General features: G+C 40.6%; 1 protein-coding gene and 1 pseudogene across 4 annotated transcripts in view; one reads left to right on the top strand and one right to left on the bottom strand.

Annotated features, from left to right (window-relative positions):
- AASS (aminoadipate-semialdehyde synthase) overlaps window positions 1–20,017 on the top strand; it is a 67,446-nt gene that overhangs the window by 40,155 nt on the left and 7,274 nt on the right. For all 3 annotated transcript variants that reach the window (XM_082400011.1, XM_082400013.1, XM_082400012.1), the window contains exons 15-19: window positions 113–239; window positions 3,939–4,049; window positions 4,143–4,251; window positions 6,383–6,523; window positions 12,353–12,520. In XM_082400011.1, the coding sequence (XP_082256137.1) occupies window positions 113–239; window positions 3,939–4,049; window positions 4,143–4,251; window positions 6,383–6,523; window positions 12,353–12,520 (656 nt within the window). The remainder of the gene's footprint in view (window positions 1–112; window positions 240–3,938; window positions 4,050–4,142; window positions 4,252–6,382; window positions 6,524–12,352; window positions 12,521–20,017) is intronic.
- On the bottom strand, window positions 12,529–20,012 carry LOC309632488 (alpha-N-acetylgalactosaminide alpha-2,6-sialyltransferase 5-like; annotated as a pseudogene). The gene has a single exon. The product of its transcript is annotated as an alpha-N-acetylgalactosaminide alpha-2,6-sialyltransferase 5-like (transcript).

The following is a 20,017-nucleotide window of genomic DNA, read 5'->3' as shown; positions in this document are numbered from 1 at the left end:
GACTATCTTGTTTCTAAACTTTGAAAAATTATTTTTGGAGATGTTAAAATGTGTTTTACTCTCTAACTAGTGAAAGGAAATCTAAAGATTGGACTTTTTAATTCTTGAATAGGTTCTGACATGAAGAATCAAATCGAACAGTTAGGCAAGAAATATAATATTAATCCTGTTAGCCTGTACGTTGGTAAACAAGAAGTGAAGTTGAGCTCCTTGGTGGCAACGCAGGATCTTGTCATCAGGTTAGTAAATAGTAAGAAATGATTGCCATACATTTTGTTGTTGTTGCTGTTACTTCTCTTTCCTTATTTTTTCTCCTCTCCACTCTTCTCTTCTCCCCTCCTCTCCCCTGTCCTCCCTTCCCCCTTCTCTCCTCTTCTCTTCTCTCAGTAAACTTTTAAACTCACGTGTGCATCCAGGAAAGTGCACAAATCATAAGTTTGTAGTTCAAAGAATTTTCACAAAGTGAACACATGGTGTAACCATCATCCACATCAGAAACAGAATATAATAGTATCCAAGAAGTGCTGCTTGTGCCCCTTTTTACTACCAGTCCCATCCTTCAAGGGTAAACACTGTCCTGGCTTCTAACACAGAGATTAGTTTCTGCTAGTTTTCAATTTGTACAGTCGGAATCTTTCAGTATGTCCTCATTTGTGGCTGCCTTCATTCTTCAGCATTGTGATTGTGAGAGTCATTTGTGTTGTTGTCTGTAATTGTAGTTTATGCTCTTTACTGTGTAATACTCCATTATGCGAATATACTATTATTATCCATTTGACTGCTGATGAATGTCTAGGTTGTTTCCAGAATTTGGCTATTATGAATAGTGCTGCCATGAACAATTTAGTATTTGTCTTTTGGTTACCATATACACACATTTCTGTTGGGTATTTACCTAGAAGTGGAATTGCTGGGTCATGAGGCACTAATGACTTATATTTTGGTGGCTATTTTTTCCTTTAGACTTATAAAGCTTAAATGAAAGTGAGTAGATTCTCTAGCCCTATGACCATTTTTAGCCTTAGCAGAGGAACATATCTTGAAATATATCATTCATTACTATCTAATACAAATGCAGATCTAACTTCTAGATACAGGGCTACAAAATGAAGGCTAGATACTTCCTTTTGAAAATACCAAAGTGATAAGAATAAGCCATTTATTCTTAGAATATAATTTTTCCAAGATGGAAGGAAGAAAGTTAACCAGCTTTCATAATTAGATGACTTTCATAGTTAGATCAGATTCAAATGATATCTCTGGAGGAAGTTCTGTGATTTCCTCCGTAAAAAAGGGGGGGGGGGTTTCTCTGGTGGCGCAGTGGTTAAGAATCTGCCTGCTAATGCAGGGGACATGGGTTCGAACCCTGGTCTGGGAAGATCCCACATGCTGCGGAGCAACTAGGCGCGTGAGTCACAACTACTGAGCCTGCGTGTCTGGAGCCTGTGCCCCGCAACAAGAGAGGCCTTGTGAGAGGCCCGCGCACCGCGATGAAGAGTGGCCCCTGCTCGCCGCAACTAGAGAGAGCCCTAGCACAGAAACGAAGACCCAACATAGCAATCAATCAATCAATCAGTCAATCAATCTTTAAAAAAAAAAAAAGGGGGGGTTGGAAAACAGACACAAAGAAAGGTAATTCTAGGTGGGAACTTTTGCATTATCTCTTAATATAGACTCACTTTGGGCACTTAAAAACATTATTCAATTTATAAAAATTTAATGTGCATTAATTATTTTTCAGCAAAAATTTATCAATAACCAATAGATCTTGTCTGTCAGGTTATAATTATGAAAGTAAGTCCTTATTCAAAACTGAAAATTCTAGCCTACTGAATAAAACAAAGAGAATTTGTTTTGCCACACATAGGTACCTAAACATAACATTGTTTTTTGATTAAAAAAAGAAAAGAACATAACAAAACACATTTTGAACAAAATCAGAAGCAAAATATGACAAGATAATGGACACGATAATAATCTATTAACAGGTGTAAAATTTAGAATTCCGTGACTTGGTGACCTTCAATAAGATTTAGCATGAGCAAAATCTGTTTTATATTTCACTTTTCTCAGTTGGTTGAGTTTCTGTGGTGAATAGTGGAAATGCTGTTAAACATTCCTGTAGTGTTTCTTAAATAGCTTTTCATTTTTTAAGTTGGAGAAAGAATGTTTTGATGTAAACACAATGTTAGGGACTATCAAAGTAAAATGAGTGAAGAATATGTTTCACAAAAATTTTATAATATGTCAAATTCTCATGGTTTTAATTTGCAGTTCTGGTTTTTAATGATTTAATGCAAAGTAGGAATTGAGTTTGATAAGTTACTTTGAAAATTAGTTGTGTATTTTGTGTATGTTTTCACAAGTGGCATTTCCAACTATTTGGATTAATTACATCCTCTTGAGTAGTTGCTATATTACATACACAATGAATTATGAACTCTAATCCCTTTGTCCAAAATAGGCACCATCAATCAAAGTTCTATTATTCTAGTTCTCAGCATATTATTAGGTTAGTGCTGATAATGCCCAAATTTAAAAATATTATTAGATCCGGATAAAATTTTTATCAGGCAGGTTTTCAAAGTGGAGAATGTGACAAAAAATCCCTACTAACCTTTAAGATGATGCCACTGAACATTTTCTATTAATACTTTTCCAACTAAGAGTTTTGCAAGTATTTCGTTCATTGGCTTTTAAAGGGCTACCATATTTAGTAATAATTATTTTTGATTAAAAAAGCCAAAAAACAGAGATCAAGGGCTTTCATATTTTTACTGGCAAAATATGTACCCAATTTTATTCTGCATGATAATAAATCTAACTAACAATACTCTGTTCTATTAACCTGAGGAGGAATAAGTGCCTGAGAAGTGGTTTTATTGTTTAGTTTTATGTGAAATAGAGAAAATATGAAATAAACAGGAGGAATTTAACAAGTACAGTGATATACTGTAATAATGTTTATAAGTTTGTATTTATATTTTCATTGGTACTGTGTAGATTGCTTTGCCAAATAGGCAATAAGCTAGTAGAACTTAAATATTACTATGTGATTGACAGGATGCTGGTTATTTCTTGGATAGAATCTGAATATACTCATTTATATGTAAATTTATGGAAATTCATTTTTTTGTGATCGTGTAGTCCTAGCACCAAAGTAAAACACCAGAGCCAGATTCTTAGAAGACCCAAAGTTGAGTTTTGAGTACAGTTTCAGTTTTTGCTCACCATATAGACATTTAGCTGTTTCGATAGCTTTTACACCTAACAATACCATTGAAACTTATTTCTTCCCCTGGCCTTTCCTAGACTCTACTCTTTAATGTAACATATGGGTCACTTTGACTTAGTTTAACGATAGCCATTTGGGAGATGTGGACGTAAAAAGAATAGCAACCTTACCTTTTACTAGGGGACCCAAGACAGAAAATCATAGAAATATAAGGATGAGTAGAATAAAGTCCACTAAATGTTACAGAGGGATAGCTGAGTGCATATAGAGGAAGATCTGGATTTGGGGGAATCTGGGAAAGCTTCTTGGAGGAGTTACCTTTTCAGACATTTCTTTAAGGAAGGTATGATCTGGATGGGGGTGGGTGGGTGAGGGACTATTTCAAGTGGAAGACACGGTGAGAGTAAAGGTTCACAAATGGAAGAGTAAAGACTGTGAGTAGAGAATTACAATAGCTTCTGTGGTCCCCATATATGGTTTATGAAGGAGATGCAAGGAGGAAAAATAGAAAGGTTAAGTGAAGGTCATATTGTGTAGAGTTTTAAATATGATAACAGGATGAATTTATTCTGTAGTCTTCAAGGAGTCATTGATCATCTCTGAGAGAATAATCAGTGTGATGTCTTCACTTTAGTGCAGTTCAAGGTACATTGGAGGGACGGTTGGAAAAGAAAGTTTCTAACTAGTTTCTCCTGTTTTTAAGCTTGTTGCCTTATGTATTGCATCCTCTTGTGGCCAAGGCATGCATTGCAAGCAAGGTCAACATGATCACTGCAAGCTACATCACCCCGGTGCTAAAAGAATTAGAAAAGAGGTAAGTTTCAGTAGGTTTTCAACAAAGTAGCTCCATGGAATTGTTTTTATTTTCTATCCAAATTTTCCTTCCTTCTCTTTCCACCTCTTTCAGTGTGGAAGATGCTGGCATCACAATCATTGGAGAATTGGGATTGGACCCTGGTCTTGATCATATGTTGGCAATGGAAACGATAGATAAGGCCAAAGAAGTGGGAGCCACGGTGAGCCCAACTGACACCCAAAGGTCCATTTAGGAAAATATTAAGAGGTCCAGATTTTTGTGTACAGAAATAATCTTTCTATAATTCTGGTTAAAGAAACTACTGTATTCTTTTTTTAAAGGTTATACTCCATTTAAAATTATTTTAAAATGTTGGCTATATTCCCTGTGTTGGATATATTCCTTGTAGCTTATTTTATGCATAATAGTTTGTACCTCTTAATCCTCTACCCCTCCTCCCTTCCCTCTCCCCACTGGTAACCACCAGTTTGTTCTCTATATCTGTGAGTCTGCTTCTTTTTTGTTGTATTTACTAGTTTGTTGTATTTTTTAGATTCCACATATAAGTGATATCATACAGTATTTGCCTTTCTCTGTCTGCTTATTTCACTTAGCATAGTACCCTACAAGTCCATCCATGTTGTTGCAAATGGAAAAATTTCATTCTTTTTTATGGCTGAATAGTATTCCATTGTATATATGTACCACATCTTCTTTATCCATTCATCTGTTAATGGGCATTTAGGTTGCTTCCATATCTTGGCAATTGTAAATAATGCTGCTATGAACATTGGGGTGCATGTATCTTTTCAAATTAGTGTTTTTGTTTTTTTCAGATATATACCCGGGAGTGGGATTGCTGGGTCATGTGGTAGTTCTATTTTTAGTTTTTTGAGAAACCTCCGTGCTGTTTTTCAAAGTGAATGCACCAATTTACATTCCCACCAATAGTGTATGAAGGTTCCCTTTTCTCCACATCCTCACCAACATTTGTTATTTGTGTTCTTATCGATGACAGCCACTCTGACATGTGTGAGGTGATATCTCACTGTGGTTTTGATCTGCATTTCCCTAATGATTAACAATGTTGAGCATCTTTTCATGTGCCTGTTGGCCATCTGCATTTCTTCTCTGGAAAAATGTCTATTCAGGTCTTCTGCCCATTCTTTAATCAGGTTGTTTGTTTTTTTGATGTTAAGTTATATGAGCTATTTTTATATTTTGAATATTAACCCCTTATCAGTCATATCATTTGCAAATATTTTCTCCCATTCAGTAGATTGTCTTTTTGCTTTGTGGATGGTTTCCTTTGCTGTGCAAAAGCTTTTAAGTTTAATTAGGTCCCATTTATTTATTTTTGCTTTTATTTCCTTTGCTTTGGGAGACAGATCCAAAAAAACATTGCTGCAATTTGTGTCAAAGAGTGTTCTGCCTATGTTTTCCTTTAGGAGTTTCATGGTTTCTGGTGTTACAGTTAGGGTCTTTTGTCTATTTTGAGAAGAAACTGCTATATTCTAACTCATACTTTGACTAGAAATTTCAAGTAAAATTTTGAAACTGCAGAAATATTTGTATGGTAAAAAAAAAAGTCCAAGCCTTAACAATAGATTTTTAGAGAAATAGATGCTGCTATGATATGTATTTTGGTTTGATAAAAGATTTTAGACTGCTTTGGAGATTCTATAATAAGGTTTGACTTTTAAAAGTGGGAAAAATTCTTTGTAATATTATCAACCTGTTGGTATATAAAGTATCTTTTACACATAAGAAAGAACTATTGTACATGAAAATGTGATGACTCAGATTAAACCTAACCTAACATAATATATATATAACCTAAAACAGGTTATATATATATATATATATACACATATGTAATATATATAATCAAATATAGAATCAAATTAATTAAATTATATATCATATCAAGTAATAATATTTTATATTAATCACATATTAATTAATACTAATAATTATACATATATAATCAAATTATAATGAAGTATATAATTTGAATTAAAAGTCAGGAGGCACTGACCAAGCAGAATTGAACTAATAGTTGGATTTTTAACAGAGCAAAATGTTAGCCACAATCTCTAGATGATTAAAAAATATATATACATATATAAACACACATATATATATATAAAAGTATAACTGACTTAATCAAATGGTGTTTGGCTTTAAGGATGTATTTTTGAAAGCCTCTGTAACTTTAAGAAAGGGGAAACTGTAACAGGTTTACCTTATTTGTGTCATTGTACTCAATTAATTACTCGGATAGATTAGGATAGATTATTCTCCGTAACTAATTGTTAATTTCCCTAATTTATTGATACTTTATTTTACAGATTGAATCTTATGTTTCCTACTGCGGTGGCCTTCCAGCCCCTGAACATTCAGACAATCCTTTGAGATACAAATTTAGCTGGAGTCCAGTGGGAGTTTTGATGAACATAATGCAGCCCGCCACCTACCTGCTCAATGGAAAGGTGAAGGCTCATCATCAAAGCTTTAGAGATACAAACCTGCAATAACTGCCTAAGAAAGTCCACACACTTTCTCCCCGATACCAAGGCCCTTTAATGCTGGCTGTGCCGCTTGCCCTCCGTTCTCTCCTCCTGCACTGTTTCCCAGTGTGTGTTTTCTGTTCCATTCCGTGTGGTCTCCTCACGGTTCCCAGCAAAGCCCAGCCTCATTCTTTCCTCTTCGCCCTCTTGCAAGTTGTTTCTGCCGTTGAAACACTCACTTCTTAACTTCTCTGCATGCGTAACTACTGGTCATCTTGCAATTTATTTCAGCCTGACAAACATTTACTGAGTCCCTACTATGTGCTAGACTTGGGCCAAGGCACTAAAGGTTGTCATGCTGAATGAAGTTTCTGATCTCAGAGTACTCACAACTAGAATGGGGGTGGCTCTCGGAATGGAGGGTGTGATGGGTCAAGGAAGGAAACTCAGATTTCTTCCCAGCTGCTGTGTGGCAGAACGTAAGAGCGCTCTGAGTTTAGTACTATTTTCATCATTTTACTCTAAGGAAACTGTGGCGCAAAGAGAATGTTCACAGTCATGCAGCTGGGATTCAAACCCAGATCTAACTAACTCTAAAGCCTTTTTTTCCCCTTTTACCAGATCGCTTCATGGCAGGAAAGGCAGACAGTAGAATAAATAGGTATAATTCAATGAGAGAAGTTCCAAAGTATGCTAAAGTGCCACAGTGATGCAGAAGAGAGGTCAACTGACTTTTGACTTGACCTTGGTGAGGAGGTCAGGGAGAGGAAAATGAACAGGGAAGAGAAGATGTGCTCAGCCTCGAGGGATAAGAAGGTGCCAGCCTGGCAGAGTCACTGCCGCTCATGACTGTGCTGGGCAGTGTCCAAATCACATCTGTCTGCTTTCACAGTTTATGCTCTTGACTGTAAGGAAAGACTCACATTTAGGAACAAACATAACTAGACCAAGGGTTCCTCTTTATATTTTGTGCCCTAAGCACCTTACTCACCTCACCATAGTCCCAGCTCTGCAGGGAGTGATGAATTACTTGATCAGATGTGGGTCTTAAAAAGATAATTCTGGCAGCAGTATTATAAGTTCTCAGTGTATCTGTGATCTAAATGTATTTCGTGTAGAAACAGGAGCCAATTGAAAGAATTTCTTAAGGTGAATGTCATTGTCAGCCATTGACTTCTGTACCTGTAAGCGCGGCTCACAGCCTTGGCTGAACACTGGAATCACCAAGGCACTTAAAAAAATCCTGATGTCTGGGCCTCATCCCCAGAGATTCTGATTTGCTTGGGCTTGGGGATCTTTAAAAACTTCCCAAATGGTTCTAATGTGCAGCTGAATTTGAGATAGACTGATTTAGTGACCAGAGGACCACAGCTGCACTGAAAACACTACTGGACAAGCAAGACACTTGACCTTGATTCTGGAAAGGCACATTCACACGTTTCAGGATGTGAAACAGGACCCTTGAGTTCCGGTCCAAGTGCTGACATCCCTCAGTGTCACCAAAGGCCAGGCAATCTAGTTCTCCAATTCTAAGAATCATGAAGGTTTGGGTCTCAGTCTCAGGTTCTACCAGGCACACATCCTTTTCTATGGCACTGCCAATCTCCTCTTCAACTGCCCCTCCTACCTTCTGCAGTCATGGAACAGAGACTGGCCTATGTTTGGTATAAACTCACATGTGAATGCAGGAAGAATTCTTGCTTCAGTTGGGTAAAATGCTTATTCTCAGGAGGCCGTATAAAAGATAAAGAAGATAACAAGGAGAAGGTCAGTGGAGTGCAATGTGTGCAACAGAAAGAGCACGGAACCTGGTACCAGTGTGTCTGGCTTGGTCCTCTAGCTCTGCCATTGCTGGCTGGGTGGCACTAGAACAATCATTTCATCTCTCTGAGCTTTGGGCTCCTTGCCTGAAGATAAGCATAATCACACCAGCCTTGCAGGGTTCTTGCAGTAGGGCTCAGTGAGGTCATATAGATTACAATCTGCTAAACAGCAGATCATCAGGCATGTCCTAAGTCCCTAGCAACTATTAGCTGCATAAAGAAATTAATGGTGGTAGGAGCTCAGGAAAAGCAAGAGGTTATTTTCAGGCAGCAAAAGTTGTATTTGTTGAATTTGAAGTTTTTCGCTTTTATCCTGAACTCCTTTTGTAAAAGAGGAGTGCTTTTTGCATCTCCCTGACACTGTGGAGGACACCAAGAGAAAACACGATGCTTTTCTTTTCTTTGCTAAAATCATACTTTTTTCAAGGTCTCCTCTTGTGGTTGCAGCTCTTCCTGACCACTCCAGCCCCTGTTCACTATTCTTTTGTCTGAACTCCCACACTTCGGTTGTCTGTGTCTAACATTTTTTCCGGATGCTGTATTATTCACTCAGTAATTCAAGTGTGTCAGTCTGTCTCCTAACCCAGATTGTTAAACATCTCAAAACCTCTCTTGTCCCTCCATCGCCTCTGTCACCATCACCCTCCACCATGGAGCAGGCCTTATGTAATACACAGAAGCATCACGGGGGAGCCAGGTGACTTCTCTGGCTTCTGCTTTAAGTTGAAATCTTAAACTTTTCCAGCAACTCAGGCAGTGGCCTAGGAATTAGGATGTATCTCATTGGAAATAACTGCAAGGATGTAGGACAATGAGATCTACCTCTGGTACTATTGCTAACTTCTAACTTCTAATCCTGTTTCTAATGCATCTGATTTCCTTCCACATGTTTGGAGCCAGTGACTGTGTCTTCTCTGAGTTCTGTTCCCTCCATGGGTGGTGGGACATTGGTGACACCTGGGGGTGACGTGGCAGACCTTCGCCATCATCGCCTTCAGCCTCCTATCCCAAGCCACTCCCAAGCTAAACAAATACACTAAGTAAGGATCGTGCTTGCTCTGCAAACACAGCTTTGAGATAGGTTTTCTGGCTCCCTTCCTATTGCCTGCCCCTCCCTTGACTGCAGCACCCAGCCTTCCCTTTGTAGCTGCTGCTCTCTGTTGCCTGCAGCCATTCTTTTTTTTTTTTTTAATTAATTTATTTTATTTATTATTTTTGGCTGTGTTGGGTCTTCGTTGCTGCACGCGGGCTTTCTCTAGTTGTGGCAAGCGGGGGCTACTCTTTGTTGCAGTGCACGGGCTTCTCATTGCAGTGGCTTCTCTTGTTGCGGAGCATGGGCTCTAGGTGCGTGGGCTTCAGTAGTTGTGGCTCACGGGCTCAGTAGTTGTGGCTCACGGGCTTCAGTAGTTGTGGCTCGTGGGCTATAGAGCACAGGCTCAGTAGTTGTGGCACACAGGCTTAGTTGCTCCGCGGCATGTGGGATCTTCCTGGACCAGGGCTCGAACCAGTGTCCCCTGCATTGGCAGGCGGATTCTTAACCACTGCACCACCAGGGAAGCCCGCCTGCAGCCATTCTTAACTCAGTTTTCAGGTGCATCACTGGTGGCATGATCAGGAATGCTGTACCCAGTCAATTAATATCCTTTTCAAACTACTGATCCACAGATGAGCACAGTTAAGGGGACGGTATGGTATAGTAGAAAGAACACGGACATTGGAGTCAAATAGACCTGGGTTTAAATCTGCCCCTGGGTGACTCTCTCAGCCTCAGTTTTCACCTCTGAAAAGTGGGTTATTGCGTGGATTAAAGGTAATGTATAGAAGGCACCTGGCACACAGTGGGCCCGCATAAATGCTTGTCTGTATATTGCCTGTGTTAAATGTCTTGTTGGTTTAGTAATCCAGCTTATTGTCAGTGGTTCTCAGTGGTCGGGGGACGTGTGGGTGTGGGCGCACGTGTGGGGAAGAGTCACACTTAGAGCAGTCTGCACCAGCAGCGAGTAATGAGCTACTGTTTCTGCTGGGAGTGGGTCTTGGATATAATCATTGTTGAGTCAGAAAAAAATGCATATTCTCTGCCAAATGGATAAATATGTCTCTCTTTCTTATCTAAGTCATATAGGACAGGGCTTATTAATGAATCCTGTGATAGGACACTAGAAATACAACTCTGAATTGATATCAAATGACCCAGTAATTTGGGGGTCAAGTTGCTTCAGCAGCCGTCAGTCTCTAAATGGATCATTACCATTCAGCTTATACTTCCCTGTTTTCTTTACAAGGATCTCATGATAGACTTAGGAACCAGCTGATTTATTTCTGATTAGTACAGTGCTGGAATATAGTGGTCTTTATTGAATTTTTCTTTAAAAATCCCTAACCTGCAAACAAGTAAAGCAAACTTTAGAATTGCCATAGGTTGTAGAAGAGAGATAGATGGGAAGACCCTAAAAGTAAACATTTGCCTTTTTATTAGACTTTTAAAAAAAATTTAAAATCCTGATGGAAGAAATTTGTTTTAAAGAAAAAGTACAGAAATGGCTCTTCAGGAAATGTTTATTGTGAAGTTCAGAAGAGTTTGACAAGAAACTTAAGTGAAAAGCATTCCTCACTTCCTTCTGATTCTCACTCTTGGGATTTTTGATGGTCCTTGGTGCTCTTCAAAGTGAGCCTTTGACTGCGGAGGCCCCTCCAGGCGTGACTCTGTGGTCAGCACTGGCCGTTTCCTTCTGGGGCTTCAGCTATACACACACATACCTTTCCATTTTCCCTTTCATACCATGACATACGCAGAACTTCCCTACAAATAAACCCTGTGAATCATTAAGTTTAGCCGAAGACTCCTTTGAGCAAATTACTCACGACTCCACCAGAAGGTACGTCACCAGCTCCCTTGTGCAGTGTTGTTTCGTGCAGCTTTTAGATGTGGTCAGAGATTGTTTCCAGTGGTGCAAGCAGGACAAAGTCTAGTTCCACCAGGGTTCTCAGCCCTGATTTCATTACTCCAGAATGTTTTCCATGATCTCAAGGATGATCATCAACCTCACAAACTGAAAGAAAAATTTAGCCCTTTAATCAAAATTAACGGAAAAAAATGCTTCACTGCATTTTGATTGTGTGTGATGGGGGTAGAGATGTAGGAACGAGGATTACTGAGAAATCAGAAGAGCTTGGGAATCGGTGACATACCTTCTCAGAGGCAGTAAGATCAGGAGGTAGCATTTGTTTTTTGAGTTTCACTGTATGTTCATTGCATTGCCCTTCTTGTGAGAGGGTATCTCCCCCACTCCATTTCCCAACATGCACACGTCGGTTGACTAGTCCAGGCTGTGAGCGCTTTGTTGTTGCTCTACTGCAGCTCCTGGGTCTTGGTAGACATTAAGTAAAGGCTTGTTCAGCGAACAAAGGATTGCACGGAGGCAGGAGTTGAATCTTATTCATCACTGTCCTTATTCCCAGGTGTGATCCTGGCACACACATAGCAGGTGGTCCGTAAATGCTAGCTGTGTGAATGGATGTGCAAGACTGGTGCCTGATGTAGCTAGCATTCAAGAAGGGGGATGGGAGTGAAGAGGAAGAACAGAATGAGAATATGGCCATTGCTGTTTGAGCACAGAAGCCACTTTGAGTATCTGTTGCTTATAGCGTATCGTTTATTTAAAAACAAAGCAAAACTCTAGTGAGACATAATCCAGTGCCATCTCATCCAGGGGCAAGGAAAAATCAGAAACAAGATCTGAGTTAAAAACGAAATGCTTTAAGTCAGATTTTAAAGCTTGGGAGAACAATGGCCTTGTGAATTATGATATTAGTAGAACAGCTTGAATATGGGATGTTGATTAGCGTAGTTTCATTAATTTTTTTTTTTCAAATCCCCTATTGCTTTCTTGTAAAACCTGGATTTCTTTCTTATGAAAATAATGCAGGTAAATCCAAAGAGGAATACACACTGTCTTAACCCCATGTGTGCCTTTTCAATGTTCCTCAGGTTGTGAATGTGGTAGGGGGTGTCTCCTTTCTGGATTCGGTTACTCCTATGGATTATTTCCCTGGATTAAATTTGGAAAGTTATCCTAACAGAGACAGTACCAAATATGCTGAGATTTATGGCATTCCGTCTGCTCACACTTTATTACGGGGGACGCTGAGGTACAAGGTAAGTGGCTCTATTTGAGATGATCATGTTGCCTGTTTTGATATAAGTGATGTGAACACTTAATTTTTCTTCATAATTGAAATAATTAAGATGATAAACCAGACTGGCACCCCTATGCTTACTATTTACAATAACCAAGATAAGGAAGCAAGCTAAGTGCCCATCAATAGACGAATGGATAAAGAAGATGTGGTGTATACATACACACACACACACACACACACACACACACACACACGCAGTGGAATATCACTCAGTTGTAAAAAAGAATGAACTCTTGTCATTTGCAACAACATGGATGGACCTGGAGGGTGTTACGCTAAATGAAATAAGTCAGAGAAAGACAAATACCATATGATTTCACTTATATGTGGAATTTAAAAACAAAATAAATGAACAAATGTTAAAAAAAAAAAAAAAAGTCACAGATACACAGAATAACCAGGTAGCTTCCAGAGGGAAGGGGAAATAGGTGAGGGCTATTAAGAGGTACAAATTTCCAGTTACAAAATGAATGAGTCACAGGTATGAAACGTAGTCAATAATAATGTGGTATCGTTGTACGGTGACAGATGGTAATTGACTTATCATGGTGATCATTTTGTAATGTATAAAAAACAAAAAAAAACCAAACCAGATTGGCATCTGTTTTCTCAGGGCTCTTTTCTTTCTTTCTTTTTTTTTACTCTATATGTAAATATTTTACTTAAAAATTGGGAGTTTTTTTTTAACATCTTTATTGGAGTATAATTGCTTTACAATGGCATGTTAGTTTCTGCTGTATAACAAAGTGAATCAGCTATACATATACATACATCCCCATATCCCCTCCCTCTTGCGTCTCCCTCCCACCCTCGCTATCCCACTGCTCTAGGTGGTCACAGAGCCCCGAGCTGCTCTCCCCTTAGGGCTCTTTTGATTGACTGTTTCAGGAGACAACTCAAAGTGGCTGGGGCAAAAAGGGAATTTTTGACTCATGAGAAGGGGGGGCAGGTGAAGGGTCAGCTTCAGGTGTACTGAGGTTTGAGGGTTGTGACCTCACTGGCACATAGTAGTTTCTCTTCACCTCTCAGCTCTTCCTTCAAGCATTGGCTGCGTCCCCTGTTTCACAGGGATGGCAAGATGGTGGCATCCTCTTAGGTTCAAATCCAGTGAGAAAGAAAAAGTACTTCTTCACAGCCAGAAGTAGAGTTTTTGTCTCATTAGCCCCTGAGGTCAGTGCAATAAAAGGTGGCAATCGGCTTTGGCCCCTGTTTTATGTCGCCAGTGCTGACGATGTAGTCAGTGTCACTTTCCCCAAAGTGAATCTGAAATGTTTTTACCACAAAATGGGGTGTCGCTACTAGGACCATAAATACGAATGTCCAGTACACACTTTTTTTTTTTAAATTAATTAATTATTTATTTATTTATTTGGCTGTGTTGGGTCTTCATTTCTGTGCAAGGGCTTCCTCTAGCTGCGGCAAGCGGGGGCCTCTCTTCATCGCGGTGCACGGGCCTAGTTGCTCCGCGGCATGTGGGATCTTCCCAGACCAGGGCTCGAACCCGTGTCCCCTGCATTAGTTGGCAGATTCTCAACCACTGCGCCACCAGGGAAGCCCTCCAGTACACATTTTTAAAAATTTTTTTATTTTTTACTTTTTCATGTGAGAAACCTTCTTTAACCACAAACCAGGTCATGTTTTGTAAAACAATGTCAGTCCCCATACATAATATTTGCTGGTGCCTTCAAATTTGGCATTAGAGAAATTAACGCCTCCTAAGCCATGTGTAAAGACAACATGGGTATATTTTTTAAAGCCTATTTTTGAACAATATTACTTGTGTAAATGAAAATCTTTCATACTAGTTGATCTTGGTTCTAAATAAAATAAGTCCTTTATACTCCTGAACACCAGGGAACGGCAGTGAACATAATGTAAGATTTGCAGTGAGTGAATCTGAATAGTTCATAGGATAAATGAGTAGTATAATGGGGAATCTCCTTATATTCTCTTCTCCTCAAAAACGCATAGAAGTGCAGTTCCTTGTTCTTGTCGCCAAGGAAAAGCATGAAAATTCTCTCCCCCGCCAACTCTTTTTGGTGCAAGAAGCACCAGAGAAGCAGGGGATGGATTTCTGCTGATGGGGTCTGGGGAGGAAGTATGCTTTTAAGCACAAGAGGGGGATAGGTAGCAGGGAGATATAAAAGACCCCCTAAAATAGGGCTCTTGCTACTGTGGGAGCTCCATCATTCCAAGTGCAAAGTCTTTACATGAGTCAACGAGAAGCTTGTTGAGAGAATTTCAGATCTGGAATGAAACTTAAGAGGTCCTCTGGTACAGTGATATCATTCTGCAGAAGAGGAAACTAGGGCTTAAGTGAAGTGACTTACATCAATTATTACTAAAGCAAATTGTCTTTTAAGTTTCTCTTGTTGGTATCTTTTTTGTTTGAACGACAAAGTTTTTGGTTTTCAATTCTGTCATTTGGAGCATTTCTGCACTTTGGAAAATGTCATAGCTGTCCTTGAAGCCTGAGGGTTCAAAAAATGCAATGCAACATTTCCAAGCCAAATACCATCACATACTAACAATGAGCACTGTGAACATGGCAACTCACCTCCCTGTTCCGGGCCTTTTCCAACCATCATTCAGGATTAAAGAACTAGGAAGGATAAATTACCACATAATCATAATCTATAAAAATACTGGCCTAGAGCACACTAAAAAACTCTCAATAAATAAATATTGGGCAGTTGCTTATGAAAGTCAGTAAAGATGTACTTTTTAAAAAATTTTTTATTTATTTATTTATTTTTATACAGCAGGTTCCTATTAGTTATCTATTTTATACATATTAGTGTATATATGTCAATCTCAATCTCTCAGTTCATCCCCCCTAACCCCCCACTTTCCCCCCTTGGTGTCCATACGTTTGTTCTCTACATCTGTGTCTCAATTTCTGCCTTGCAAACCAGTTCACCTGTACCATTTTTCTAGATTCCACATATATGCGTTAATACACGATATTTGTTTTTCCCTTTCTGACTTACTTCACTCTGTATGACAGTCTCTAGGTCCATCCACATCTCTACAAATGACCCAATTTCAGTCCTTTTTATGGCTGAGTAATATTCCATTGTATATATGTACCACATCTTCTTTATCCATTCGTCTGTCAGTGGGCATTTAGGTTGCTTCCATGACCTGGCTATCGTAAATAGTGCTGCAATAAACATTGGGGTGCATATGTCTTTTCTCTGGGTATATGCCCAGGAGTGGGATTGCTGGGTCGTATGGTAATTCTATTTTTAGTTTTAGTAAAGATGTACTCTTCAGAAATCATGTCCATACTTTCAAGGCTGCTTTTTACAAACCACACAGAGTCCAACAGATGACAAAGGTTCAGGTCAGGATACAATTTGATAGAAAAATGACTCTTAACGTGATATTTCTACAAAGGAATACCACTAATGTGGAGTTGCTCATGTCTCAGTTTCAAAGGCAATACTTAAAGAGATCCAAGATGTTTTTAGCCATGGCAGCGTCATTGCAATGAGTGTTCGGGTCCTAAGGTAACCCCTCTTGAAAGGGACAACACTCATTAGGGTGTATTAGTTCTGGAATTTTCCCCTTGTAAACCAACTGCACTGCTTTGTAGTCAGGCCTCCGGGGCATCTGTACATGGCACTGCTTGAGGAGTGACGCTCTCCCTGCGACCAGTTCTGTTCCTCTTCCGTGTCTGGTGGTTCAGGAAGTTCAGGGCCCCGATGTCTGATACAGAGGGTACTTGGGATTTCAGTCTGGCCACACACCTTCCTCAGAACACAGGTTTATTCTCAGGATGACTTCTAGCAAGCGATTCTGGTTTCCGGTCTGGTTGAAAAAAGTGAAAATGGAATGTCTGTGCCCAGTTCTTAAAGGCTCGTTTCCCTGTGATAAAGCGGTGATGACTCCCCTTCCGTCCTCGCTCACGGGAGAGGTACATTGCACACTCATCCGGTCCAGAAGGTTCGTAATAGTGATAAGGTACTCAAGGGTGATTGGGATCCCTGCAGTGAGTCTTGGGTCCCCATGCCATAAACGTTGGTCCTGTCGCAGAGCTCCAGGGCAATCGTCCTTGGGAACCAGCCAGTGCTGAGGCAAGTGTTGGAGATCTTCCTTGTGGTCCGCCACGCCAAGGTATCCGTGCAGTGGCCGCGGTCGCGCGGGGGGCCTCGGGGCGCGGCAGGGGGCTGCTCCCCGCGGACCGCCGCGCGCTGCCGGTCGCCGCTGCCCGCTGCCGCTGCGGGGGCCGCTCCTTCTGGCCGCCGAGGCTGCTGTACACGAGCGACAAGCTGGTGCACGTGCTGGTGAGCGCAAAACACACTGCCAGCCCCCCGGGCGCGCCAGGGTCTTCATGTTGGGCACCTCTTTTGTGCGGAATCCTCAGGCACACGCGTCTGGGACCACTTTTTCTTGGAGGGTTTCCATCGTGGGTGATGGGGCGGAGGCGGCTCTGATTTTTGCCCAGCGGCCAGCCACGCCTGACTCACCAGGGAAGCCGCCCCGGGACCCAGGAAGCGCCGCTGTTGCAGAGATTCCAGCACACGTTTTGTAATCACAAAAGAGTAGTTACAAGTGTGACCAGATTAAGACAATCAGTGTAATTGTTTCCTAGGGTGGTTATAATAAATTACTACAAACTGAAAACAACAGAAATTTATCCTCTCACCATCCAGGAGGTCACAGTCTGAAATCAAAGTGTGGGCAGGGCAAGCCTTCTGGAGGCGTCGAGGGAGAAACTGTCCCTTGCCACTCTCGCCTCACTTCTGGTGGTTGCTGGCAATTGTTGATGTTCTTTAACTTGTAGACATACTGGTCCCATCTCTTTGTCTCCATCCTCATACCACCATCTCTTTATATCACTGTGTCCTCTCCTCTTCTTATCAGGACACCAGTCACTGGATTTAGGACCCTAAATATAGGTCGCTTCATACTGAGATCCTTAACTAATTGTATTTGCAAAGATCCACATAAGGTCATACTCTGAGGTTCTGAGTGGCCATGAGTTATGAGGGATACACTACTCAACCCACTACAACCAGTGTACCTAAAATACATAGATCTCTAAAAACTAGAGACCTGATTTCAGATCTCGATGCCCTGTGAGATTCCGTGGTACCTGTGCTCTCATGAATGTGATGTCCTCATTGTCTAGGAATTAAATGAATTGTCAGTGATAACGTCCTAAGGAGATCGAGGAACCATGGATGCTTCACAAGCCTTCAAGCCCAGCAGAAATTCTCGTGTGAATTGCAGCCATACTGTCCCCAGATCTGGCAGATTCTTGATTCTGGTTTTTTTTTTCCCCCCAGGGGTTTTAGGAGTTAGGATTTTCCAATAGATTTAGGCTCCTGCCAAACATATAGACCCAGAAATAGAGGATTTTAAGAGATTTAAGAATTAACTAAAGCTCTCAAGGATGTGCACGGACGAGAGCCATCCCCACAGAACCCCAGAGGATGGAAGATGTCACAGAGTTCATGTCCTGAGCAGTGTCAGCAACCCTTCAGTAACCTGAATATTCTTTCCAGCGTTAGAGATGAGACCCTGTCACCCAAGTATGACAGGGAGACCTTGACTTCTCTCCTGCACCTCCCTGTCACCTGAGTCCTTCCAGACCCAGCTTGTATCACCTTACAGGATCTTTCTTATTTCCTCTCCTTGACTCCCCTCCCCGACATCTACGTGAGTTCCCCTCCTCGTGCTCCCATAGCTCGGCGTTTACCTCTGTCGTAGCACCTATGATAGCCCAGTGTATCGTGGTCCTCAGTGGTCGTGGTTTTGCTCACTATGTGCCAGGCCTTATTTGTTGGACTTATCTGACCCTTCTCCTGGACTGTAGTTTCTTCATGGGTAGGGACTGCATTTTTCGTCTCCATGGGCTCAGCCCCTAGCACAAGTCTCACACATGGCAGCAGTTTGCTAAGTACTTACTGATAAATGAGTACACATAATAAATTCATTTCTAGAGGTCACCATAAAATTATTTCTGAGATGAAGAAATAGCTGAGAAATGTCTCAGTATTTGAGATGTTGGAAGAAGGGATCCCCAGCATTCATCAGATCCTAGAAGCAGGCTCGGGGTATTGCTTTTTTGCTTCTCCTCTTTGAAGTATATTTACATTGGGTTAGAGCAAATTTAATTAGTAACTTTAATTAGTAACTTTGAACTTTAATTAGTAACTTTGAACAGTTTGAATAATACAGCCGTTCAGACATGTGAGAATTCACACATTAAACTGTGAAATATCCAGTGGCAACAGGAACTATTTTATATCTTAATAATTTTACTGCTTCCTGAAATAATTTCCTGCCCTTCTTCTTCTCTTCTTCTTCTTCTTCTTCCTCCTCCCCCCACCTGCTGTCTCTCAATTGCAGTGGCTATAAAGCTCCTTATTTGGGCTTTCCCATTCCCCCCTCCCTCCCTGCCCCCAACGGGATTTGCTCACAGGAGAACAGACATTATGATCTTCCTTCACTTCATCTTCATTCAGAATCTATTCATCCAGTCATTTGTTCTCTTTCAGCATATTGGAATGATGGATAATGGGGTGAGGACATGGGGATGAAGGACACACATACACATACTTTCTATGCCTGCAGTTCAGCAGCTGAATAGACAATTAATTACAGTTTGTGTTAAGTGCCATCGTAGAGGTATGTACAAAATGCTACAGGAATACAGAGAAGAAGAGAGTGCCCACTCACCTAGGGGGCTCAGTATGTGTGCTGAGCTGGGTCTTAAGAGAAAAGTAAACATTTCATAGATGAGAAAGAGGGGTTACCATGTTCCAAGCATGGGAGCAGCGTGCACCAAGCCCCAGGGCTCTGGAAGAGCACAGCAGCTTGTTTGGAGGATAGTGAGTGGTGGAGAAGATGATTAGTGAGTCAGGCTGGAGGGGTATATTGTGATGGGTTCTACATAACGTGCCCAGAACCTCGGCCTGTCCTGTAGAGAATGAAGGACATGTGAGGAATTTTTATCAGAGTGATGGCATTTTAGAAATACCTCTCTAACGCCTACCTTTTTCCCTTGCTCCTTATATATGTTAGGATAATGGCTCTTAATCAGTAGAATGGATTATCTTCGTTGGGAGATATTCTTACAAACTCCTTCCATTATAAGAGAGAGAACAACTATTCTATTAAATACAATTCTGCTGACCTGAGCATGTAACACAAGATGCAATTTTCCCTCATGCTGTCAGAAAATACCACTCGCACATTACCCAGAAACAAAAGTAAAGACCCAAGTTTTGCAAGGGCTCTTGTGTAAACCAGTGGAACTGTTGTGATACTACTGATTTCAGTTTGAACCCGAGGGTGGCTGCATCAATACTAGCAATACAAATGGCTATTTTCAGCCTCTTTTCTAAATGAATTACAAAAATTGATCCTTATTTTCAAAAAATTTAAAAAAATTTTTTTCTTTGAAGGCAAATGTTTATATATTGCTTAATAACTCTTGTTA

This window comes from Balaenoptera borealis (genome assembly GCF_965194805.1).
Source record: "Balaenoptera borealis genome assembly, chromosome: 7".
Lineage (NCBI taxonomy): Eukaryota > Metazoa > Chordata > Mammalia > Artiodactyla > Balaenopteridae > Balaenoptera > Balaenoptera borealis.
Note: the sequence above shows the minus strand (reverse complement) of the source record. Positions and strands in the feature narration are given on the sequence as shown.